This window comes from Lissotriton helveticus, chromosome 11 (genome assembly GCF_964261635.1).
Source record: "Lissotriton helveticus chromosome 11, aLisHel1.1, whole genome shotgun sequence".
Classification (NCBI taxonomy): domain Eukaryota; kingdom Metazoa; phylum Chordata; class Amphibia; order Caudata; family Salamandridae; genus Lissotriton; species Lissotriton helveticus.
Window position 1 is genome coordinate 1074588303 of NC_136072.1, and position 27588 is coordinate 1074615890.

At 49.0% G+C, this 27588-nt stretch overlaps 1 protein-coding gene across 13 annotated transcripts in view; it reads right to left on the bottom strand.

The window, feature by feature from the left end:
* NCOR2 (nuclear receptor corepressor 2) overlaps window positions 1-27588 on the bottom strand; it is a 1388857-nt gene that overhangs the window by 909829 nt on the left and 451440 nt on the right. For all 13 annotated transcript variants that reach the window (XM_078667637.1, XM_078667632.1, XM_078667640.1 and 10 more), the window contains exon 5: window positions 9077-9256. In XM_078667637.1, the coding sequence (XP_078523763.1) occupies window positions 9077-9256 (180 nt within the window). The remainder of the gene's footprint in view (window positions 1-9076; window positions 9257-27588) is intronic.

Consider the following 27588-nt stretch of genomic DNA (forward strand, 5'->3'; position numbering starts at 1 on the left):
CGCATCCTCCGTCGAGTTCGAACCGGGACAACGGGTCTGGGTGATGTCCCCGGTTGAACCCTGTGCACTCCAAGACAAATGGTCCGGACCCTTCAAGGTGATCGAACGCAAGGGGCCCGTCACCTATTTAATCGACATGGAGACTGCCCGGAACCCTCTACGGGTGCTCCATGCCAACAGGCTCAAACCCCATTTTGTGCGATCCGAACTCAGCCTCCTGATGGCTACCGATAACGGGATGGAAGAAGACTCCGAACCCCTTCCGGACTTACTGAGGACCCTCGAGCGAGATGGCTCAGTGGAAGGGGTCCAGCTCTCCGAGGCCCTGTCCCCGGAGCAACGCCAAGACTGTCAAGCCCTCCTGAGGCGGTTCGCCTCCCTGTTCTCCCTCACACCCGGAGTCACCCCCTGGTGCCTTCACGATGTGGACACCGGGGACAGCCCTCCTATTCGACACCGGGCGTACCGCGTACCAGACCGGGTGCGCGCCTGCATCCAGACCGAGGTGTCCAAAATGCTGGCCCTAGGAGTGATCGAACCCTCCGACAGCCCCTGGGCAAGCCCAGTCGTCCTGGTTCCCAAGGCGGCCGCCCCGGGCGTTGCCCCTGAGCTCCGGTTCTGCGTGGACTATCGGGGGCTGAATGCAGTTACCAGGACCGACGCTCACCCCATCCCCCGGGCAGATGAGCTAATTGACCGGATGGGGGCCGCCCGCTACCTGAGCATCTTCGACCTAACGGCGGGCTACTGGCAGATCGCCCTCACTCCTAGGGCCCAAGAACGTTCCGCCTTCTCTACCCCGGACGGGCACTACCACTTTAAAGTAATGCCCTTCGGCATGAAAAACACTCCGGCAACGTTCCAACGGCTGGTGAACCAGGTACTGGCGGGCCTGGAAGACTTCAGCGCCGCCTACCTGGACGACATTGCTGTGTACAGCCATCAGTGGACCGACCACCTCCGCCACCTGCGGGAGGTTCTACACGCCCTCCAGCAAGCCGGGCTCACCATCAAGGCCAGCAAGTGCCAGGTTGGCCAAGGGTCCGTGACCTACCTGGGACACCAAGTGGGAAGCGGGCTGGTGGCCCCTCTCCAGCTCAAGATTGCTGCCATCCAGGGCTGGCAACCCCCTACGACCCAAACGGAGGTCCGGGCCTTCCTGGGGCTCACCGGATACTACCGGCGGTTCGTGAAGGACTATGGCAGCATCGTGGGGCCCCTCACAGAGCTCACCTCCAAGAAGAGCCCCAAAACAGTCAACTGGACCCCGGACTGCCAATCGGCCTTCGAGAAATTGAAGACCGCCATGTGCACGGCCCCCGTGCTCCAGGCTCCCGACTACAGCCGGGAATTCATTGTGCAGACGGACGCCTCCGATCATGGTGTGGGGGCCGTCCTCTCCCAACTCAACCCCGAAGGGGTCGACCAACCAGTGGCCTTCATCAGCAGACGCCTACTGCCCCGAGAACAGCGCTGGAGCACCATTGAGAGGGAGGCCTTCGCCGTAGTCTGGGCACTCAAGAAGCTCCGGCCCTACCTCTTCGGCACCCACTTCCGGGTGCAAACAGACCACCGACCCCTGCAATGGCTGATGCAAATGCGGGGGGAGAACCCGAAGCTGTTGCGCTGGTCCATCTCCCTACAGGGGATGGACTTCACGGTGGAACATCGTCCAGGCCAGGACCACGCCAACGCAGACGGCCTGTCACGCTTTTTCCGCCTCAGCGAGGAGAGTCCCCAGGAAGATGGCTGACTCTCCCCGCCTTCAGCTGGGGGGGACGCATGTTGGACAGGCCGCATGGTCGGGCTGTCCCCCCTCCCCGCAACGGGACCCGGACCCTGGCTCTCCCTGAATCCCCAACCAGAGTCCCCGGCGACCACCCGAAGTAACCTGCAATCCCTCCACCACAAGACACCAGCTCCGGACCCAGCTGGCCCGGGTCACCATCCGCACCCCGGCCTCGGCCCAGCCGCCATTTTGGGGTACTACAGCACGAGGCCGCGTGGCCTCAACTCGACCCTAACCCTGGGCCCGGCCGGCCCCGACATCGAGGCACCAACCTCCTCCCAGGAGGCAGAGTGACCACTTGGCGAGTCAATGGGAGAAGGAATCGTCAACGGCTCTCCTCCGCCAGGTGTCGATCACCCCAGGCCGCCCTGGGCGCTGGCTCCACCCCCCTGCTGGGTGTCTGGACTCCCTCATCCCGGACCTCCCGGCCCCCAGGCGCGAGGGTCCGGACATCAAAGGGGACCAGACCTATAACTGGGGCAGGGCCAGACCAGGAAGGCAGTTGTATCCTGGAGTCGAGAGACCCGAGAAGAACTCATCCGCGACTGGCCTGCTGGCGCTGCCGCGGCCCTCTGCCTCGTGAAACCATCGTCTTGGCCTGCTGGCGCTGCCGCGGCCCTCTGCCTCGTGAAACCATCGTCTTGGCCTGCTGGCGCTGCCGCGGCCCTCTGCCTCGTGAAACCATCGTCTTGGCCTGCTGGCGCTGCCGCGGCCCTCTGCCTCGTGAAACCATCGTCTTGGCCTGCTGGCGCTGCCGCGGCCCTCTGCCTCGTGAAAACCATCGTCTTGGCCTGCTGGTGCTGCCGCGGCCCTCTGCCTCGTGAAACCATCGTCTTGGCCTGCTGGCGCTGCCGCGGCCCGACTTGCAGACTCGCCAGCCTCGAGGATTGTGAGCTCACCTCTTGCCACCTCCTGTACCGACCCGGTACCAAGACTGTCCCGCTACCCCCTTTTTCCCTACAGAGACTAGAAGTGAGAGGACCCTCGGGTCCGATATATCCTGTATCGCCAATATCCGTGCCCTACAAACCTTATATAAAAGTATTGAACTCAACCTGGTGTGGTGGCTGTTTGTGGGGAGGGAGGTGACATATCTGTACAATCGCCGGAGGTGGTCCTCATCGGGGACCTCTCCCTCAGTAGACGGCCGACCCTCAGGGTCCCCGTCTAACAGGCAGGTTTAGCCGAGGCTCTGGCAGGGGTATTTGTGAGAATCCGAGCAGCAGTGTTCTGGATTCTCTGAAGCTTGTTGAGCGTCGCTTCGGGGGCGCCCAGGTAGATCACATTGCTATAATCTAGCCTCGAGAGTATTAGGCCTTGAATTAGCAATTTTTGGGAGTTGGGGGGCAAGAGGGGCAGGACTTTCCTCAGCGATTTCAGGAGCCCGAAGCAGGTCCCGGCTACTGTCTTTGCCTGTACAGTGAACGAGAGGTCTTTGTCAAGCCACACACCGAGGCTTTTTACTTCTTCCTTTGGGTCAGGGGGGGGGCCCAGACAGTCTGGCCAGATGTTCGGGGAGAGTGTGAGTCCTTTTGGGCCAAGGAGCAGAACCTCAGTTTTAGTCCCGTTTAATTTTAAGGCTGAGCTGTTCATCCAGCAGTGGACCTGCGTAAGGCAGTTAAATAAATCTGCTGATTGTTGTCTGGGATGAGATAATGACACCACTAGTTGAGTGTCGTCAGCATAGCTGACGACGCTCACTCCGAACGGGGTGATAACCTCCTCCAATGTGGACATGTAGATATTAAATAATGTGGGGCTCAGGGAGGAGCCCTGAGGCACCCCACATTGGAGGGGAGTTTCGGAGGAGCGGGCGTTCTTCTCCCAGATCTGATAGTTCCGCTGAGCCAGAAAGGATGATAGCCAGGATAGGGCCAATCCTTCCACACCAACTCTCTTGAGTCTTTTAATGAGAAGTTGGTGGTTGACGGTATCAAAAGCCGCGCTTAGGTCGAGGAGGATCACTGCCACTGATCCTCCTCCGTCCAATAGTGCTCTGGCCTCCTCAACCGCCGCCAGGAGGGCGATGTCAGTGCCCTGCCCTGGGCGAAAGCCCGTCTGGGAACTTTTTAGCTTGTTATTGACCTCCAGGAACTGGGAAAGTTGTTTATTAACCAGTTTTTCAGCAATCTTGCTGACTCCTGGGAGTAGGGAGATGGGCCTGTAATTAGCTAGATTTTCAGGGTCAAGGGAGGGTTTCTTTAATAGAGCTTTCACGACTGCCGTCTTCCAGCTTGGGGGTACAACACCCTGTTGGAATGAGGCGTTGATCAGATGAGTCAGGGGGGGGGGGGGGGTAATCGTGGGAGCTACCTCCTTGAGGATCCGAAGTGGGGCGGGGTCCCTGGGGGATCCGCTTTTTATGGATTTTAACGTGTTTCCTACTTCTTCGATCGTAACTTGACCCCAGGAGGAGAGACAACTGGGTGTTAGGGAGTGCGGGAGATCGTTTTCCTCGCATGGATTCGCGGTGGGGATTGAAACAAGAATTTTTTGAATTTTTTCATGGAAAAAGTTGGCCAGCTGTTGGCATTTTTCCTGATCAGCTTTGGGGTCTGTGGGGTGTCTCGGCCCAGGTTCTGGGGTTTTGAGAAGTTCTTTTAGGATGGCGTAGGATTCCTTACTTGAGCATACCGCTTTCTCTATTCTTTCCTGGAAGAAAGCACTTTTAGTTTTGCGAATCGCAATTTTATACCTTGAGAGAGAAATAGAATAAGCATCTTTGTTTGTTTCCGATTTGTTTTTTCTCCAAGAGCGTTCCGTTCTCTTGCACTCTTGGCGCAGTGCTTTAAGCTCTGGAGTGTACCATGGAGCGGACGATACTCTTTTGGGATGTTTAAAGGAGGCAGTTTTGGGGAGGAGTGTATCGAGAGAAGAGGTGATCCACTCATTGAACTGCTTATCGGCCGTAGCAGGATCGGTGGATAGCTCAGGGAGGGAGTCTGCAAGAGCGGTAGCCCATTCCCTGGGTATGAGTTTCTTCCACCGTCTGTCGGTGACCTGAATTTTAGAAGTTTGAGGGGTCATGGTGGGTGTTTCCCAAAAGATAGGGACCAGGGAATGGTCTGTCCATGGAAGGGTCAAGGGTGGCCTCGTGGTGATGGTTGCCACATTGGTAAGGATGGGGTCCAGTAAGTGTCCCTTCTCATGGGTAGGCTCATTGTTGACCAGTCGGATATTGAGTGACAATAGGTCTTGAAGGAGGTCGGAGGCTATCCGGTCAGTGGGGTCCATGAAATGAAAGTTCAGGTCGCCTAGAATAAGAAAGTTGGAGGCAGAAGATGCTAATTGTGAGGCAGATTCAATAACGGCATTGAGGAAGTTCCCAGGGGCACCTGGGGGGCGGTAGATCAAAAGCCCTGACAGGGAGTTAGCTGGGGAGGTTTGGATGGAGAATTGACAGCTTTCGCAATCCTCGATATGGGCGTTGGAAATTCTACAGGTGAGTTGTTCCCTGAAGATTAAGGCTACCCCCCCTCCCCTCCCTTTGGGTCTGTGTAAGGCTTGACAGAGGTTCCCTGGGGGAAGGGCCGTGACGATGTCCGAGTCGGAGCTGTCTGATAGCCACGTTTCCTTTAAAAACAGCAGATCGAAATCATGGTCTTGGATTAACAGGTATGTTTCGAGCGCGTGTTTGGGGAGGGAGCGGCAGTTGAGAAGTCCCATCCTCAGTCCGGGTTCTGCTGAGCCCAAAGGAGTGGGGTTGCAGCGCTTACAATTAAAGAAGGGCTTACCATCAGTGTGCGTGTGGTAGCAGGCCAGGATTTTCTTAGGTTGCTGCATTGCTCACCATGCCATATATGGCACAATTGCTTACCATACCATCCAAGGAACAGGGACAATTTTCCTTCAACACAAATTTTGACCCCATCACCAATTAAGGACCCTCCACTCCAAAGACCTATGTTCGGGAACAGGTAGCAGTTTTCTCTCCAATTATATCACCAGGCTCTTTTGCCAATAAGGCCACTCGAGAACCACATTGAATTCTAGAAAGTAGTCAAGACTTGGATGTTTCCAATAGCATGATCTTTCCCGGCACAGCCCTGACAAAGGAATTTGGTATTTATCTGCCATCTGTGAGTCCTACATCTCTGCAGAGATTCATGCCTAATTGTTGCTAGAAGAAGAAAGAGGTGTTAGGTGCAATATTTGCAAAGGTCTTAGGCACCGCCAATCACTCAGTGATCCATCACAGTCCATCAAATTATTTTCCAACTGCAAACGGGGAGCAATCATATGTAAATCAGTCTTGATCCTAACCCAAAAGGAAAAGTCCAGTCCAACCCTCCGGGTCACATCTGCCCCAGGTGTGACCCCCTTCCTGCTTTGCCAGCGAGGTGCTGCTTGGTTTGTATGGCACGGTGAGCACACGATCCACATATAGGCATTGCTGCTGCACTTACAGTGCAATACAGAATACAACATACGATGGACTGGAATGCAGCCCCAGATCTGGCAGAGATTAACTCAAGAATTCCACCATCACTTTGTTTTTCTACAAGTCCATCACAAATGTTTGAACCATACCTACAAATATTACCCACAACTCCTAACTCCACATACAGGATGCACTTCAAACTCACTCCTATTCAACCATGCACAATGACTGAGTACCTACTTACTTTACTTTCCCTAAAGTGCATTGGGATCCAAGTGCTACACAAATGATAGAGCCCAATAAGCACGTGGCGGAGTGCAGCACAGGCAGTTTCTTTCACTCGTCTAGTTTAAACTTCAGTCTTAATGCAAAGGAAGCCCATATTCCCACCTTATAGGTTTACTTGGTCTGACTATTAAAAAAATTAGTATTTCTGCTCTGTGACTTCCTATCACAGCCTACAATCCACTACATCTGGGGGCAGCAATGGCTCCTTCGCTAAGGCGGAAGAGCGTCGCGCTCCTGCTCTCGAAGCAGTGCAAAGGAAAAATAAAATGATATTAACAGAACGTCATTATAATTTTATATTTAGTGGAGCTTGGAGCCAGGTTAGGATGGGCTGGGCTCGCCACGTCAGAGGGGGGAGGAGTCTTGGGCCAGCCAAACGGTCATGCCCAACGGGCCCCTCGAGGGGCCTCTTTGCTGGAGGTCTTTTCTTTTCCGTTGCTGGGAGGTGCATGAGTGAATGGCAAAGAATGTGAGTAGTAAGGGTAAGGGTAAGGTGAGTCAAAAATTACTAAGGGGATACGTAGCTAGAACTGAGGTTTTAATAATAGGATCCCTTTGTCAAGGATAAAAACGTGGTTTGATCCTAGAATAGATACAATAGTCTATTTAGCTGCGGTAAGTCTGAATGGGGAACATCTTTTTCAACGAAACTCTAACAACGCGGTACCATTACAACGCAGGTTTTAGAACGAAAGTCGTTACAACGACTTTCGCTGGAGGGCGCTCTAGGATAGGGAATAGTTTAATTTACTATCCAACACCTTCCCTACTATCCACAGGGACTGGAGTTGGAATAGTAAATTAAACTATTCACTATCCAGCGCCCCCCAACGCAAGTTGTTGTAACGACTTGCGTTGAAAAACCCGCGTTGTAACGGTACGCGTGGTAATACCACGCGTTGTACCGTCATACATCCGTCTGAATAAAGGTCAACATGTTTCATGCCTTTAACAGTCCATAGAGGATCTTAGCATTTTGACTCGACCAAGAAGAATTATTTCTACTCCTCACAGGGATGGAGGTTAACAGAGTATATGTACCTTGCCCCGTGCGTTTAAGGAGATATTCAGAATAATCCCAGTATACTTTACAAGGACATTTAGAACATCTCCTGGGGGTGGGGAGGGAGACCGGGAAATTCAGGAAAGGGCGGCCCGATCGGACCGTACAGAGCGAACACTTCATCAGCGTGCCAAAAAAAGCTTATAAGAGCGCGAATACGCTGCCGACCTACCTGAGGCCCTGTCAGTGCCGGGGATGATGAAGCATGACATCCCTCGGGTGTGTGAGGACCCTTGTTCCTAAAAGGAGCACTTCCCTCCAGTGACCACTTTCCTGACCTAGATACTCACAGAGGAACTGCACTCACTTAGCATGTTCTGCACCCAGCTGTATTTACACAGCCTGGGTGGAGAACATGCACAGGCTCCCACTCCCTGTCTAAGTGCTGAATCACGGCACTCAGACCAATCACAATACTGCTGTCATGCTGGTGACAGCAGCGTTGTGATTGGCTATGAGAGTCTGGGAGCCTGGGTGCTGCCACGAAAACAGCGAGGACAGAGGAGAGGCGGAGGCTGGTGACCAGCAATGAGCAGGTAAGTCTATTTTTTCTCTATTTTTCTAACCCCTTGCCCCCCCCCTCACGGTTCCCTACCAGCCACCACTATATGCGGGGAGCTATTTAGAAGACTCACCAGCCTATTCAACGCAGCCATGCTTGCAAGGTCTTTAAACAACTATAACTGCCAGTGGCCTGAGAGACTAGCCAGCAGCTTATTCAACTCAGCATACAGGCTGGTCAACCAGTATTCGGATGTCATAGTCTATATAGAAGTAAAACTGTGGACTGCCCAACAGAAGAGCAACTATCCCTCACAGTACCCGCTGGGCCAACAAATGAGCAGCTATCCCGTGCACAAACCGCTGGCCCAACAGATGAGCAGCTATCCCTCGCACAACCCGCTGGCACAACAGAAGAGCAGCTATCCTGTGCACAACCCACTGGCCCAACAGAAGAGCCGCTATCCCTCGCACAACCCGCTGGGCAAACAGAAGAGCAGCTATCCTTCGCACAACCCGCTGGGCCAACAGAAGAGCAGCTATCCCTCGCACAACCCGCTGGGCCAACAGAAGTGCAGCTATCCCGTACACGACCTGCTGGCCCAACAGAAGAGCAGCTATCCCGTGCCCAACAGAAGAGCAGCTATCCCTCGCACAATCCGCTGGCCCAACAGAAGAGCAGCTATTCCTCATACAACCAACTGGCACATAGAGAATCGTTCTAGAATAGAGGGCAGCCCACTGGCACATCAAGTATTCCCGCAGGTGTAGTGGCGACCTACTGGGGTAGCAGGAGGCCACTCATCTGATCTACAAAAACAGGCAGGTCACTGCCGCAGCCTTAAAGTTTCTTCTAAGCACCTGTTGTCTTACCAATTAACAGAGTTGTGAAAGAAAAAAAAAAACAGAAGGTGGAAGGAAAACGTTTTGGTTCTGATGCAGCAATAGACAAATACCAGAGTATCCACGCTTATGCCAAGCAGAGCAGCTGAAAAGTGACTGAAGGGTCAGGAACCCGGCAATGTCCCAGCTCTGAACATCAAAGAGCTCTTACCTGTTTCTTCTTGAGTTTCGTGATCTGCTGCTCCACCATGGTGATCTCGCGATCCACACGGTCCATGTTCTGGATTAGCTCCTCCTTGGAGAATCTGGATGGTATCGAGTCCATGTCCCCATCCAGGCGGGTAGGGCTAACGGGAGAGATGGGTTCCAGCTTGCTGCTCAAGCTTCGATCCTGCAAGACAAAGAGAGGAAAGACCATCATTGATTTACAGGTACCAATAAATGTGAATTTATTCATAGTTCTAGAACTCAACTATATGTCGACTGGTAATGTTGAAAATTGGGTACATGGAGAACAGTGCATGAGCCTCTAAACTTATGATATGAACAAGCAGTAAAGGCAGGGCTGCTGGGAACAAAACACAGCAAAGTCAATAAACAGACATCCATTATGGTCCAGGGACATCAGACTGGGGTTTGCAGTGGTGCTGGTGTTGGGTGCTGCAGAAGGTGGATAGCCGAGTGTCCCCTGGAGATGTTCAGGTAGGGGGAGTTGTTCTTGGGACCTGCTTTGATGGTAGGTAAGAGCACTAAGTCCAAAGGGGATCACTTCCTGTTTAAGGTTGTAAGGAGGAGGATGATGATGATCCTGGAGATGGCCTAAGAAGGTCAGAGTAGAGGGGTAGAGTTGGTTGTTTTGAGGGGATGCGTGGTCGGGGGCGTAGAGGCTTACAGCACTAAGCACTTCAACACAGCGCCAAGCGAAAGAAAACATATCTTAAGTACGTACCAGGAAAGCATCGAAGTTATAATGCGCTTACAATGCACCTGCTAACAGGACTTCGATTACGATCTCATTTTTTTAAAGAGTAAATTAACAGTTCCTGCAGATACTTGCGAACACCAGCAAAAGAATTATAATTGCATCCCTCTACAAAGCAGTTGTCCCCAGCGACAGGAGACACTGCATTAAATTATGTTAGCTTCATCACATTAGTATAGCACCAAGGACCATTTCTATGGCATCATATCATATTCTCACAGGGCGCCTTTTCATACACAATTGGGAAGACCATTATTAAGTTTAATTTGACGTTTGCGAGTGCTTGATTGTTGCAAATTAGTGCAGTGTATGTAGGGTTTGTAGGTAATAAGTGTTTTGTGAAGTGAAGGTAAATTGCTTTCTATTAAAGAAGATCTTTGAGGAGTCTTATGAGTAGGGTTGTGTATAGCGAAGGGCTGTCGCGCGGAGAAGAGTTGTCAATTGGTCGACCCGGAGTAAAACAGCACGATATCTATGCATGAGTCCAGAGGACATACCCTCGCCTTACCCGGGCCAGAATCTTGGTCCGATTCCCCTTCCTCCTGTCTCAGACCTGCTCCTGCAGTTAACACTTCATGACACCTACACAGGTGTAGGTGTTTGTCACTGTCACACAGCCCCATGCAGCCTCTAAAACCCACATTGAGTCCTGCTGCAGAGGTGCGCGACAGCCAAGAGGAGTTCTGGAAAAGTGGATTACCCAGCAGGGGGTTGTAGCGAAGAAACATCCAAGGGGAATGGCCCAGGTAAGATCCTCAGATCTTCCACATTCGCAAAGATATTTTCTTTCAACCTCATTTACTGGTCTTTCATCAGCCTTCTTCTGCGACTCTCTTCTCCTCGAATCTAAGATTTGAGGCACTCTTTCCTAAACTTCTGTAGCATCGCCTTAAGCACTCACCATATAAACGCGATCAGAGCCCTATGGGAGGGTGCATCGCTATCAGCTGGATGAGGGATGTGGCTAGAAAAGGAAAGGGGGGATAGGTAGGGATGAGGGGAGTGCGTGCAAACTTACAATACGGGTGCATGTACAATACAGAATAGGGGGTCTTATTGTACAGGCCCTACGCTAACAGCAGTCTCTAATGCTGAGCATCTTGTCAATTTATTCGCTCAGCCGCAAACTCCGCCTATGAAAACCCACTTAATTGACAGCTTGACTCGATCGGTTGCTCTCAACTCCTCTGTAGACAGCGCCTTCCACTTATCCCAACTACAGCTTTACTAAGCATGTCTTAGCGTACAGAGCTCTTCAGCAAACAGTGTCTGGGTCCTTACCTGCTAGATACCAGTGTCAAAGCCAGTACCCTGGGATCCAAGGGCAGTAAAGCAATCCCTGTAACAAGTGTAGCCTCTGCCCTTGGAAACGCATCAGGTCCCATTGTTAAGCCTTGACTTTCAGTGGTTGGTAAAGTCTCTTCCCTCCAGAAGGCGGCAATGGCAAATGCACAGCGCAAACAAAAAATGTCACTCGCCACACCACTAGCATCTCAAAACCCACCAGCCAATTGCTAACCTGCCTTTCTGAAGGAAAATCCTGGAGTAAGAGACCACCAGCCTTTGAAAAGAATACATGGAACAAAAACCACCACGACTCACATCTAACAGCCCGCTAGCAATCCATGCATTGAGTTAACAGGATTGAATTTATGTAAAATACACAACGTGCATCCTTTTTTAAAAAAAATGTTTACATGTGACTTCATGAGGAGTTTACAAAAATACCACGTATTTGTCTCATGGTCTAAAGTCGGAGAACGCTCCACACACAGCGCTAGTAGAACCTGTACATGTACATCCGACAGGCCACAATCCAACCACGTGTGGTGTGAGACCGCTTTCTGTGGCAGCCACAAAACGCTAGTAAGTAAGAATACATAGGAGTTGTTGTGCTTATTTTCGCTCGTTTTAAGTAGGTCAAATAATACAAAAAAAAGTCTGCAGGCAAGTGATGGAATCAAAGGGCACTGGACAATGCCTCTTATCATCGTAACTTATGTTTCTCTAGGAGCACCGGCTCCCAAAACAGTGGCAGACTAAAGTACCCACATCCCCAAAGTCCAAGCACAGGCTGTTTTCTTTCGTTATAAAATATGATTTTGTATTTCTTCATGCATATGTCAGTCTGAATTTCCACCGCATGAGAATCAGTCGTGCCTAAAAATTGAGACCCGCGCCTAAAATTCTGGGCTCTATTAAGTCGTTCGCTAAAACGTTAGTCTGGAGGCCTACCTACCTTTGGATTTAGATCTCAATTATTTAGCACTGCATACAAATCTGGAAATTTTGCGATAATGTGTTATATAATGCTGTATATGTATAGTGCTACAGCAAACAAATGATGGACGGAATGCTGACAATGCAAACATTCTCCCCAGTCAAAAGATCTGGGTTAAAATCCATCGTTCTTTTGCCCACTACATCACCCCAGTTTGGACCCAGCCATATGCAAATCAGTCTTGACCCTGTGCCCCATGGGAACAGTCCAGACCAAACTGCTAGGCCAGGTCCTCCCTGGACCGGAAACAAGCATCCTGGGACCGGTTTCAGGGTATGTCACCCTTCTTCAGTCAGGCTAGCTTGAATCCAGTGGCACAGTGAGCAAGGGACCCACATCTAGGCATACCCATCCCACATAGGGCGAAAAGTGTTACAGCAAACAAATGATGGACGGAATGCTGACAATTCAAACATTCTCCCCCAGTCAAAAGATCTGGGTTAAATCCATCGTTCTTTTGCCCACTATGTATAGTGCAGCATTCCGGCATTCGCCATGGGGGTGTGTGGGGGGGAGGGAGAGGGGGGGGGGGGGTGGGCTCTGAAGAGAAATCTGCTAGAAGTCAGATTTTATCTGAGTGGGGGTTCTGGGGGTTCAGTTCTTGGCGCATTATGCTACCCCTATGAGCCTCCTCGGTTCTGATTGGGGTTAGGACTTATGAGTAGAAGTCTAAAATTATAGTCGTACTAGCTGACAGCTGCTCTTGTTGGGTTTTCTCAATGGTCGGTTCTCCAAGGAAGGCAGCGGGGTGGGGCTAATATGGTCTTGCATTATGCCCTAATAGCAATGACCCCCCCCCGCAGGTTGTGATGAATCAACAGGGGAAGCAGGTTTGAGGGTGGGAGTGATCATGAGTGGCGGAGAGAGGGTGAGAACGGGAGTAGGAGGAGAAAAGGACAAAAAGAAAGTATGGAGCTTCAAAATCAGTGGCCAGAGGAGAGAGCAAAGGCTCTAAGTGGAGGGGGGTTTCTTTTGGGTCAGAGCGGGCGGAGGGTAGTGTAGAAGATGGTAAACACCATACCTGTGTGGGAGTCTGCATCTTACTGTTTCATGCTAGAAGTGCCTCTTGTTCTTTTGTGGGAGTCACTGTACTTCACCAGTCCAGTCTGGGCATTCAAATCACACTCTTTTAAAAAACTGCATCTAGTTGGTAGTAAGGTAAAACCCCTACCTCTAAGGTACCATTGGCCTAAACAAAATACCTTTAATACAGTAGTGCAGGCACGCCCATGCTGTATGCCCCAACATACCGTCTCCGGTGTGGCGCAACGGCCAGGGCAGCTGACTCCGGAACCCAGTGGCTCATGGTTCGATCCCCGGCGGCAGATTAGCCCAGCACCATGTGACTCTGGGCAATAGCTCGCTTAATCTTCCCCACGGCCCCCAGCGCCTAGAAACCCTTACGGGTGATTGTTCGCGCTTTACAAATACTGGACATTTACCTTCTTCCGTTTTCTAACATCCACCTAATCCTGAAGTGTACTTGCCTCTTACCTTCAACTGCAATTTATTTTCCTGCACACCCAACTTCACTCCTTTTACCCATATATAACACCCACAATTTACATTCTTACTTAAAATCATTAAATAATTTTTACTACTGTTCACTTAAGTCACAAAGGCACCCCTTCCTTAAAACAGCATAAACACACAAACCGAAAGACCACAGTCACATTGACACAATAGATAGGGGCGCTGAGGACTCACCGGATTACCAGCTACCCTTTCCCTACTGTTGCCAATCACACACAATCCAAACTTTCTTTCTGCTAGCCTGAGTGGGGTTATCGATGATGGGCAGAGGGTGATCACCCCAAACTAGGCAACATATTTGTTAATAGAGTTTAGAAAAGCACTATACCAACATGAGGCTTCCACGTAGGCCAGAGGGCGTTTTTTAGAATAATACCAGCTAATTTGTTAGGCAAGCCAAGGTGCAACAAAGGGCAAATAGAGACACCACATCAATGGTATGTATGTTAGCACCCAGGCAGGAACAGTTTCCAGCTTATTTGGCAAACTGGAAATGGGGAAACCCGTAGCAGCTACAAATACGTTCAGCCTGACGCCCAAGAGAGTTCCTGGGTGACTATTTGGACTGCCAGGTCTTAAATCTACATACGATATAAATAAAACGCTTATAAAGTAATATTAGAATGTTTCCTCACCACAGTAGATTTAAAGGCAATATTTGATGGCTGTGACGGATGCAGAAGAGGATGCGACCAGGTGGCGTGGGGGGAGGAATCACACTTACACTAGGACTGGTGGTGGGAGTGAAAGCACATCAGAAGCTTTTGGAAGGACGGCTTGTCTCAAAAACATCACAAACAATTCAATTTTGGAAAACCTACTGGCTGTCCTACTTGGGGACATTGGGGAGCACGGCCTGTATGCAGTATCCTCAGAGACCAGTAAACTGGTCTTGCATTTTCTTCTGGCAACTAAACTAACAATAGATCACAATGGCAATGAAATTGATGGTTACTGTCAATTTTTCCAGAGATTGGCTGGCGCCATTGCATACGTATGTCATAAGACAATCCAGAACGGAGTGTTCACACCCACCACCACAACTCCTAAGCACGGCAGCTATAGTTCCTTCCCCATAAGTATGAGGTAAAGTCGAAACCATGATTGAAATAGCACTGCAATGCTGCTAACAGCTGCTTGTATCTGAAGACTGATGGGCTGGGACTTTCTCCCATTTGTCACATGAGTCTCCGCCCGCGAGTTCCAGGAGAGATGTGGAAACGAAAATCCAGAAGGTTCACATACCTATGTTGCAATTCACCTGATCCTAAACTACCTGAGTAGTGACGGTATCTGGGAACTGATAATCTATTACATGCTCCTGTTCTGAAAACTTTCTTTAAAGTGGTTTTTAAACAATTGGCCTAGCACGTGCCTCGAGGACTTAAGAGTCTGAACAAAGTACAGCAAAGTTTGCGTGTGAGGTCCGGTGGCAGCAACATTATTGAAACCAAGGTTTGATGGGATCGAAGGAACAGAAAAATCTAATTGGAACAGAACAGGACGGTATACAGATGATTTCTCCCCAACATATTACACTAAACCAATGTATAATTTGAAGTACGAGGAAAGGACGCAATTTGCCAAGAACTAGGCCTGGACAAAGTTCAGAACGCCGTGAAGTGGCGAAAAAAAATCTGCCACGCTCGCAGAGTTCCACAACCAGCAGAATGCGGTAATTCGCGATGATTTTTAGCTCCAGGAGTTTGTCCCGGTCTGCAAAATCGCCACGAACAGCACCAAATGCAGCAAGAGGGCGCTGCTTCTTTCTGCCGCCCAGGTAGATGTTCTACTCGAGCGGCAGCTTCCTCAACGCGACCAGCAGGTTTCCCAACAAGAGCAGCAGTGACCTGCTGCGACCGCCCGCTTTGAGAAATCTCACCAGGAGGGGGTCTAGCCTATGATTTTCCCCGCTCGCACTCGTCAACTTTAATGCTGGTGAGCCGCGCAAGAGGAAAAAACTCTGCCCGCTTCGCAGAGTTCTTGGGAAACTCCAGAGGCGGAGTGGAGTTCACCGCCCACCCCTAGCAAGAACCACAGAATGGGAATTTTTCAAGGCCAGGATTTGAACTAAGATGTCCAAATTCAGCCGCTACCCCTCGTCTATTCTTCATTGCTGCCATCCGCAGCATGGGCTAGTTTTAAATGTGGGGTAGAGGGGACATTGATACATCTCAAAACCCAAGCGGACATCATAAAAAGCCACATTCTCCAATGCCGATTGCTAGTGATTGTAAGAGTTGCAGGACTGGGTAAAGAGAAAGGTTTTTTTCTTTATACTGGATCCCCTTAAAAATTATCCTGCTCAACTTGCATGGCAATCCACATATTTGCACCCGAAATATACGATTATGCATTGCTTAAGACAGAAAGTAAATCATTTGATAGAGGTTCAGAAATCCAAGAAGTAAAAAAAGCAGGAAGCAACGAATAGCCGGCTCCAAGAACAGTGTTCTTCAGCCATGGCTGCATGGCCATCTTAGCTTTCGAGGCAGCTGTGGTAGCATGCAGTGCATAATGACAACTCTTTAGCATACCACAGCACAACACAAACTAATTGCAATTGTGTAAAGTGCAACCAAACTGGTCTCTAAAATGGTACCCGTTGTGGCTTTACAGAGTACAACAGAGCTTGATTTACTGACAGGAACCATTGCTGGTCTCGTAGGCGGAATGTGACTACCTGGTACCAGTTTTGTGACTGTGCTTTTAAGTCCTGTAATTTTGAGGCATTTTCAAAAATGCCTAGTCTCCTGTTGTCTACAAGTGGAGGGCTATATTTAAAAGGGAATGTCATTGGAGAAGTGGGTAAAACAGATGAGTGAGGAGGGGACACAATCGGAGATGGCAGTGGGGGGGAGGAGGAGTGGGGGGTGTTATATAAGTGCTAGCAAAAAGGCAGAGACAAAAAGGCACCAACATGCACTGAGGTACAAATAGAAACAGCACAATTAGAGGTAATGGGAGGGGAAAAAAATAGAGTACCTTGTCTTCGCATTCCAGAAGTGGCACCCAGAAATAGCAAAAATACTGCTGCAACCAAATATAAAAACATGGTGCACTCACAACTCTCTACCACCATCACAACTGCTGCACCACTTGAGTTAGAGCGGTTTGTGTCATCCGCTTCCGAGGCTGTTCATCCCTGCAGAAGGCCCTTCTGTAGCTCACTGTCCCGAAACCATGGCCAGGTGAGCCGTCCTTGCTGGACCAACACCAGGAGGACCATTCACAGACTTCATCTAGGTCTAAGATGCTACCTCTCTTTCGCTTTGCATTATGTCAGACTAAAGAAATCACCACCGCCAGCAGCGGTCTCTTTTCTCCCTTCATGGAGTTTGGTTTCCGAGTCTGTAAGGGGAGACACTAGTTAATTGTGTTCACCACTCTTTGGATGCAATCCAGAGAAAGGAAATGTTGAATTCCTCTGCACCACAGAGCTCTCTGGAGTGACTGCAGATCATAGTTATGACAATCTGCAAACATTGTGAGAAAGAACAGATGTTGCGTCAGTGGGCGGGAGCAAGTCAGGCAATGGAAGAGGAGCCAAAATGCTCTTAGAAGGCCCATCCACATTCAAAAGACCAGTCCTTGTGGGCAAACGTGTCTGCGATTGTTAGACTAGGGTACTCAAAATTATTTGGAATGATAAAGAGGCTGATGAGCAGCTAGGGCCCTCAACTTTCTCTTTACCTTCATATTAAAACAGACAGAAAGTGTTTTTTAATACAGACCTAAATAGTTTGCTAACTCTGCTCCTAGCTGCTTCCAATTTAATCAGTGACGACAACCGAAGTACGGGGAGCTAAAGCGATTTGAACCGGGTCACATACTTTGGTCAATGCGTAATCTAGGCCCTAGATCACACTTGTTCCCTTGAGGCGGCTGCTGTTGAGATGCATAGTTTTCCTTGACTTGGGCGGCTCCCTCTTTTCTCCCACCCACAAACATCTCATACACAAAGCGGCCCTAATCGACCCCGCTTTTTGCAGGATTTGCAGATCATCAAGCCTTTGCATAGTCTCTGCTTGCTGAGCTAACTGTGGCCACCTTAATGGACCACCATGATTAGGGAACGTTAACCAAGAGATTTTACAAAATCGTTCCGCACAGACAAAGTGTATTTTAAATGACCGCCTCAAACACCCATGCTTACGTTAACAATAGTAAGCTTAAGAACAAGCTCATCTAAACATATATTCTTAAATTGTCATGATAAACAGTTAACTATGGGGATCTTTATGGGAGGTTCCAAAAACTGGAGACTTTCAAGGAAGTTTTTACTAGAGGGGTGCTTTGTTAAAATCGCATTCTAGGTGTTACTGTGGTGTACTTTATAGAACACAAAAATAAAAAAGCACTACTTGGATGCAACCAGGTTTACATCTTCCAATCCTTACCATTGGCTTGGAGTTCCTGCATAGACACAGCATAGCAATTTGTACATGTAAATTAAATTGACAACTGTATTTGGTTGCAAATCTCACATTATCTCATAAATGAGCGAGACATTTTGGGCAGGATATGGAACATGTATGTAATTCACACTCTGCTCAGTGCAGGACAACTGCATCCAACTGCATCCTCAGATGTACAAGGAAAGACTTCACAGGAGATCTTTCCACACCCAGGCTGGAACAAAACAGAACCTCCAGTAACAAGTCCCAGGTCAGAAACGAACTAAATTGGGCCAATAATTTTGGTTCCACGCTGCAAAGTAGAAAGGCAACATACCTAGTCTTAGCTTCGGACATGATTGAAGTGTCATTGCCATATTTGCAGCAACACAAACTATGGCTCAAGATAACAGCATCCCATAATAGTTTGTTTTTGCTACAGCACATAAGACATTTTTGGCAATTTGTAAGCAAATAAATGTTATGATCACCCAATTCAATGGCAATCAATTTACTAAACTCAATCATGAAAGCCTGAGATGGACCACTGAGAATTGATCCTCATGACCTGAAGGTCGCACACAGATATCAGCAGCCAGAGTTTAACTTGATGAGCCTTCCTGCCAGTCGGCCCATAAGCTCCCAAGTAGGCGACAGTGTAGATGCCTGCAGGATACTAAAAGTAAGCAGGTCCACAAGGGGACAAAAGACAATACTGGGGCACTTACAAAGTTCTTCTCAACAATTATGTGGCTGCCTACCGCAGTGCACCAGATCCCTAGAAACAATAAAAAAAAACGGATCCAATTGAACGTTGTTAGATGAGACCCCTGCACACAATCGCAAGAGGTCTACCTTTTACTGACAACTATACAACACACACACACACCTACCTACCTACCTACGTACTTACCTACCTACCTACCTCTGCAGGGACATTACAGTTGTCTACTAAGCTGCTGATCTATTATTTATATAAAATGTAAAAAAGCATTAAAAGTTCCTGAACCAACTTTATTTGAATGACGGCTCTGGAAAAACAGGCGACGGGAGAGAAGCAGAGGTAGACGCCGTGTACCTTAAGAAAGTGTTGTGATCTAACTTGTGTGACGGGAGATGCAAGCTTCACTTGACATCTTATTTTAATGGGGAATGTGAAGTCCAGAAAGAGTGACCCGGAAGCTGAGCCAGCGGGGTCTGCTTCCCTTTGGGTGATGATGTGGGCTCAAAAGCCCTTGGAGTGTCAAGGGCACCTGAAGGTCGAGAGAGGCCCTACTCTGATTAAGAGGGAGGCACTCGCATGCACATGGGGGGGGTGAGACATTTCAAATTGAATTTGTGGGATATGACATTTATTGGCGGCGTCCAATATTCTAAAGAACACCCCCACTCCCCCCCCAAAAAACATTGATAAAAGAATACCACAAAATGTAAACAAGTGTGCACATTACTGTGGCATAAATAATAAAAAGCAAATATATATTTAGCTGCAAAATATAATGTAATTTAATTTTCGCAAAGTGCAAATGTTCATTTCATATATCCAATTCCCTCGCTCATCCACGGAAATTGACATTAAACACACCAGGCTAGAATGAACTTCAAAGAACACGCAGTGAACACAGGTAATAGGATTCGTGCCATTACCCGGATTACTGCGGCGCGAGGGCTGTGGAAATGGACTGTGAGAAGTCGAGGAGACCTTCTCGCATGTACGCTCATTCATCATGGGCACCTTTGATGGTCAGCAAAGCGGGAGCCCTCAGTTAAACTACTTGTTGGCAACATGGCGCCCCTGCTGCCCTCCACTTGCAACCCAGTACCAGGTCGGACGTGGGCTGCAGTGACCGATATATTCAGCAGGGGGGCATTCCTGGCACTGGAAGGTATGACCCAGGTGTTATTTGAGCAATCTGGACCCCCTACCTAGAGGAAACACGACAACCTGGCTAGACAAACCTTCTAGAGAAAGTTAAGGACAAGCAATGGTAAAGCCAACATTTCTGGGGTTAATGTGTGCTAAACCTTGCTGCTGCAGCACCCTATAGGAAAAGAAAAAGTAAGGAGTAAAACAGGAGTGTACCCACTAACACAACAATTATTCAAACCTTGCTGCTGCAGCATGCTTGAGCAAGACAGAGGGGTGGCAGCCAGCAGGAGCAGAGAAGGAGGCATGGATGCAAACTAGACCCTCGTGCAGTTCAGTGCAAGCACTGGAGTGGAGGTAAAAGGATGCAACCAAAGAGCAATTAGCACCAAGTGTGAAGTAAATAGACTGGGCAGAGCCAAAGTGTAGCTGACAATTAACCCTGGTTGGAGTTCGAGGAGTTGCGCTACGTGAAACTCCGTGAAGTGGTAAAAAAACTATGCTCGCTATGTGAAGCTCCGCAAGCGGCGTAGTGCGGTAGTAAAATGCAGTTTGCTGTGGTTTTCAGCAAGCGAGTGCTGCTTTCCTTTCTGCCGCTTGAGTAGATTTTTACTCGAGCAGCAGCTTTCTCAACGCAAACGGCCAGTTTCTCAACGCGAGCGGTCGCGAGCATATGCGACCACTCGCAATGAGAAACCTGACCCCCCCTGCGTTGAGAAATCTCACCGGGAGATTTATTTTCCACGCTCGCCAACTTGATGTTAACGATCGCGAACAAGGAAAAATCTCGCCGGGAGGTGGATTTTCCTCGCTCGTGCTCACCAACTTGACGTTGGTGAACACGAACGAGGAAAAAAACTCTGCGAGGTCCGCGGAACGCGGAGTTCACCGCCCAGGGCTACTGACAATGTCCGAAGCCAGTGACAGAGTCAGACCGCAGAAAGCCATTGGTTAAAAGCCCACTCTATGAATATGGTCAGCAATAGGTCTGTGTGACAGCTGGCTGCACTATCAAAACTCACAACTGAAAAACGAGGTATTGAAAAACATAGAAGGCACTCAGGGTTACAAGAGAAGAACTATATGCAAAAACAGTTTTTACAGGAAATGGGCCAAGCACTTATAAAGTTTGGGAGGATGATGCAGTGGTAATGGTTACATTTTTAAGCACATTAAGTTACAACATTGACCCAAACTATCTAGGAGTTTACCAGGAAGGGTGGGGTTTTGGTTGCAGAGGATTGCTGGGGTGGAAGGGTGGCTGCCCAATCCCACGCTGATGAAGGTTTATAGGCAATCACATTGCAACTCTCATACCCTGGACACAGGGGGTGGCCATGCAATACTTGTCCAAGTCAAGAAAAGCAAATAAACACAGCCTCCAATAACAGTCTGTGTCTTTCTGCTTCTGAGGCTCCTGCTATCAGCCAATACCAATTATCTTCAATCCTCTTCGAGAAGGCACCTCCTTGATCCACTACATCTCAATTCATTCCCAGACTTTATTTCATGTCATTCTGAGGCCCCACCAGGATCATTTCGCACAATACTAAACTATAGGTAGTCTAACTTCTATTTTAATGACGAACAGTAATAAAATAATAATAAAAGAGTAGCACTGAATTTAGTGGCCAGCAAACCCTATTTTTAACTCTCACCCAGGCCGCATAAACAGATGCTGAAGAGACTGCACGCAAATTAACTTTCCAGATGTAACAGACATGTAATGTGTTTACTTGGTGTTCCTACTTTAACTGGTATTCGTATTTCCAGGAAAGAAGTTATGCACAAGAGACAAAATCCTGATTAAGCAATAAACTAAACTCCAGAAGGAGTGCAAAAGGGACTGGAGGTGCAGAGACCAGAGTGCTGGCAACTATAAACTTTTATATCATGGTGCCAGCTGCTTCCTCCCAACGCCAAAAGCTTATGTTCTGGTGTCCGCACACAGATATCCTCTATGTCCAACCCCACAAACCCATGTGATTGTAGTAATACTGGTGTCAGATCAGTATCAGCAGGCATCTACGTGGAGAGAGAGAAGGTGGAGGGGTGCTCGCTGGAGCCTGGAACTCCCTTGACCAATCAGGGTGCTGTTCCCATGCTGGGAGAGCAGCGCACTGATTGGAGGGAGCGGCCTCATTCTGAAGTCTATAGTGCCCCGAAGGCCTCCACTGACTCTAACCCAGCTGGGTTAGAAATGTTTGAAGTGCGCATGTGTGGGTGGCCATCTCAAGACAGTCGGCCAAAAAGACATGCACACTTTAAGCATAAGTGCCTAGACAGCCCTCTCTCCTCCCTGCTGCTGTCACTCAGCAGCGACCCTGCCCCCGTCCTACGCTTGGCTTGGTACGGGGATGAAAAAATAAAATGGTAGTAAATTACCATTTTAATTTTCATGGGGTTTGGGGGGAGGGGATTTTTAGTGGGGCAACGGAGGAGCTCCCCTGTGTCACATATGACTTCAAATGTTATGCGCACATGTTACGGTGAAGGCACTGGGTGCCCGCTGCCTCTCCAAGCCACCGGCGCAGAGTAAGAGTGTTTGTTCTGTACATGGCCTGCCTCCCAATGGTATATCCTCTTCTTATGGTGACCGCCCTCTAAATAGCATAAGTTCCGCCAGGCATGCCTTGGTGCCTTACTCCATACGCCCTTGTTACAGTGAAAGTTGCCCTGTCACCCAATGCCATAAGCTAAGGCTGCGATGAAAGCACCTAGGTGTCCCCTTATGCCCAATGCCATAAAGTAATATTATGGGAAAAGTTTTTCATGCGTTCTTCATCCAATGCTACATGCTCATGTTGTGACGTCAGCACTCCGTGTGGTCTGCTATCAAACATCATACATGTATCTGGTTAATGTATTGCATGAACCTGGGCAAAGGGCAAAGGTCAAACACAACTATACAGTCAATGGTAACTGGAGGCGAAGCCGGGATCTGAAAGCGGAGGTAGGTTCTTACCTTGTCATGATGTAGTGTTCTTTAAAGAGCAGCATCTTCACATCTTTCTTAAATTTGGGCTGGGAAGGTTCTGATGGATTCATGCATGGCATTCCAGATCTTGGCTTGTTGTCTGTTTTTTAACCCCTTCCCTGCGGGGCTAATTCCCCCGCTGTGCTGGGGGAAGGGGGGGCGCTCGTGACGAGCTCAGCTCGTTACGCAGCACGGTGGCGCTGTGCTCATGACTAGCAGAGCTCGTCATGACCACGCCCGTTTTAATGGAACACTCAGCACAGCGGGGGAATTAGACCCGCGTGTGAGCGCCGCGCATGTCAAGACGAGCTGAGCTCGTCATGAGCACAGCGGCACCGTGACTCATGATGAGCTGAGCTCGTCATGAGGAGCACGGAAGAGGTTAGATATCTGCACTACTTAGTCTACAGACTGATGGTGCCCAGGCTGCGGGTGTGCCTTGAGACACCAAATAAGGTATGCTTGTCAGCCAGACAGGCGTAAATGCCAGACGGGTGGCTCTGTATAAGATGCTGCTGATTTTGAAGATAGGGAGGAGCCGGTGAAGTTTCCATCAGGGTGATAGAGAAGTGGTTACATTTCTTCAGGCCCTTCATGCGGTGTATAAGATGCACTTAAGATGGACAGGTGTGGAGTGCGGGAAGCGATAAGCCCATGATCCCATGTTATGGCGACAGAACTCTACTGCGCTTTCCCTTTATACCCCATTTATAAGGGCTGGAGGGGGGGGGCAGGGGTCAAGTGCTTTGCCTCACACAGCCCTAACTTTATGCTATGGTAATAACATTTGTGTGTGCTCCACTTTCAAGCCAAATTCCATCAGAGTTGGGCGCACTGTCAAAATCAGAACTGAAAATGCCAACACACCAACGCCAGATGCCTCTTCCACTTTCTGTCCTCAGCCTCTTACTCATAATACACACCAGTGCCAAGAACGGGTAGTCGCCTAGAATTCCACCTTCTGAGAAGCATCAAATATAACCCCACCGAAGGTGACAAAATTACATTTCACTCGGTTGCCAAGTATCCTTGCAGTGATCCTGCTCCTCAAAGATCAAAAACCATGACGAAAACCTGCCTGAAGGTGATGAGTGCGAGTCAACACCACACTGTAGCAAGATCCTAGAAGAATGCATAAGGAACCAGCTACAACAGCCAGGAACAGGGGGAGACAATCCAAGACGACAGCGCAGGAAGGCACTGGAAAAGCATGGCAAGACCACCAACAACAGGCAGGAGCAGAGGGTTGCAACCCAAGACCACAACATAGACAGGCCCACCAGGAACGCTGATGGCACTGCCTACAAGAGGCATGAGAGGATGAGTAGAAGCCAAGACCACAGCAAGGCCAGACAGTAGAAGAACACTGCAAGAACCACCTACAACAGGCAGGAGCAGAGAGTTGAAAGCCAAGACCACAGTTTAGCCAGACGCTAGAAGAACGCTGATGGGACTACCTACAACCAGCATGGGAGGATGAGTAGAAGCCAAGACGACAGCATGGCCAGACAGTAGAAGAACACTGCAAGAACCACCTACAACAGGCAGGAGCAGAGGGTTGAAAGCCAAGAACACAACATGGACAGGCCCTTGAAGAACGCTGATGGGACTACCTACAACCAGCATGGGAGGATGAGTAGAAGCCAAGACAACAGCAAGGCCAGACAGTAGAAGAACACTGCAAGAACCACCTACAACAGGCAGGAGCAGAGGGTTGAAAGCCAAGACCACAGTTTAGCCAGACGCTAGAAGAACGCTGATGGGACTACCTACAACCAGCATGGGAGGATGAGTAGAAGCCAAGACGACAGCATGGCCAGACAGTAGAAGAACACTGCAAGAACCACCTACAACAGGCAGGAGCAGAGAGTTGAAAGCCAAGACCACAGTTTAGCCAGACGCTAGAAGAACGCTGATGGGACTACCTACAACCAGCATGGGAGGATGAGTAGAAGCCAAGACGACAGCATGGCCAGACAGTAGAAGAACACTGCAAGAACCACCTACAACAGGCAGGAGCAGAGGGTTGAAAGCCAAGACCACAGTTTAGCCAGACGCTAGAAGAACGCTGATGGGACTACCTACAACCAGCATGGGAGGATGAGTAGAAGCCAAGACGACAGCATGGCCAGACAGTAGAAGAACACTGCAAGAACCACCTACAACAGGCAGGAGCAGAGGGTTGAAAGCCAAGACCACAGTTTAGCCAGACGCTAGAAGAACGCTGATGGGACTACCTACAACCAGCATGGGAGGATGAGTAGAAGCCAAGACGACAGCATGGCCAGACAGTAGAAGAACACTGCAAGAACCACCTACAACAGGCAGGAGCAGAGGGTTGAAAGCCAAGACCACAGTTTAGCCAGACGCTAGAAGAACGCTGATGGGACTACCTACAACCAGCATGGGAGGATGAGTAGAAGCCAAGACGACAGCATGGCCAGACAGTAGAAGAACACTGCAAGAACCACCTACAACAGGCAGGAGCAGAGGGTTGAAAGCCAAGAACACAACATGGACAGGCCCTTGAAGAACGCTGATGGGACTACCTACAACCAGCATGAGAGGATGAGTAGAACCAAATCCACATCAACGCGAGACAATAGAAGAACACTGAAAGAACCACCTACAACAGGCAGCAGAGGGTGGAAACTATCGAAGACCACAGCACAGTGAGGCACGCAAATGGTGTGAAGAGAAGCACATGGGTTTTTGTCAAGACCACAATAAAGCTGGGCGCTTGAATAGCTAAGTGGGAATCACCTACAACCGGCATGAGAGGATGAGTAGAAGCCAAGACCACAGCAAGGCCAGACATTAGAAGAACACTGCAAGAACCACCTACAACAGGCAGCAGAGGGTGGAAACTAGCGGAGACCACCGCTCAGCGAGGCACGCAAGTGGTGTGAAGACAGGCACATGGGTTTTTGTCAAGACCACAATAAAGCTGGGCGCTAGAATAGCCAAGTGGGAATCACCTACAACAGGCAGTTGTGATGGATAGGAGCCAAGACCATTACCGAGCGACGCACGAGGAGCATGACGGGAAATGGAATTATTCTCATTCACGTATCGTCATGGCCGTCCACGCCAGCGCGGAGCCCAAAGAGTGGGAACTGTGCGGCGGGGAGGAAACAATTACTTCATGACTCAAGTCTGCGCTCTCCCGGTAATTACACGGTATCCAGCCATTTGTTTTATAAGCTGTTCAAACAACTCGCTCCGTGTATGGCTGGCCTCGTTATTATGTGATTTGGATCGAAAGTGGGAGGGCGCCCTTTTATTTAAAGCACCCCCAATCTGTTCCTGGAAGACATCCGCTGGCTTCCGAACAAACAGAAGATTATGCAGAAAGCTTGAGCTCCAAAATATCTTGGATAAATTAACAGTTATTTTTATACAGTGGTGACCTGTAGGGCTGCTCGCCTGGTGACAGAAGAGGCATGCGACTAAAGGCTGTGAACGTTTTTTTGGGGGGAAAAACTAAGTACATTTGCAGAAATATATTTAATGTTCAGCAGAAAATAAATAAATAAAAACACACTGAGGAAAGTAAAAAAGAAACCATTGAAATGATGGTCTTAGCTTAATACAAAAAATAAAATAATCCAAGGCATTTTATGGAACTGTTGTATTATTTTCAACACTGCAGAATGTTTAACCATCATGCTCAATACAATCATTTGCTGAAGTCAAAATCTCTGGTCCTCCTTAATACAAATTTTGAATGAAGATGGCTGGTCCTGTTCTCACACATTTCTTTTCACCCTTTGTGTATTTTGATGCCAGGGTCTCTAGCACCTCCAATGCATGGCCTCACTCGCCTATGTACATAGGTGGCTGCCACTCAGTCACCCAGTGGAGTTTTTCTGCTGAATGAGGGGCTCTGACAGGGCCGGGTCCCTCAAAGATTCCCTATGCAGGTGCCCCTGCTCAGCTTTAAACTCACCTTATATACAATATTTATTTTTGGGAGCATGTGCAAAATCCTATGTGTCCCTTTTTGGTTACTTCAGGTGCGTAACTGTATCCAAAATTCGTCGGTCACAAACCGTGTCTTGACCCAAATTCAGTGACAGTCCATTCTGAACAATAAACCATTGCCATGGCTGGCAGCGATGCGTTGTGCCCATGTTGACACCTGCCTTTTCAGACCAGGCTCTTCCTCATCTTCAAGAGTTTTGAAGACCTTCCTTCTGACTAGAGATGAGCGAGAAAAGACTCTTTCTCGCCTCTCGAGCCATGGTACTCCAAGGGATACAACATTGTTGCCTTATACACTCCAGGACTGGCAGACGTCGAGTGCTTATCGGCTAGGTATGGTGGTGTGTTCAGATGAATTGGAATGTATGTTATCCAGAACGTTTTGAAGACACATTGGCTCTCAATTGGGAGTCATCAATGCAGGGAGGTTGAGTCTAGCGCAGTGTCATCAACGTAGGCGGGTGAGTAGGATAACACCATCATGAATGCTTGATGTGACCAGAGCACAAGCCACTGTTCTTAGCAGACAAAATGTCTTATTGCGTCTCTTGACCATGTTTCTGACACTCAAGGGGAGGTTGGTTGTGAAATAGGAAACCCAGGGATGTTGTGGTTCACACTAAGAGAAACTCTACTAGGGTGCACTCTTCACTCTTTCTAAGGCTTTCCATTCACTTCCTCTTTGTTTTTGCAACACGTCAA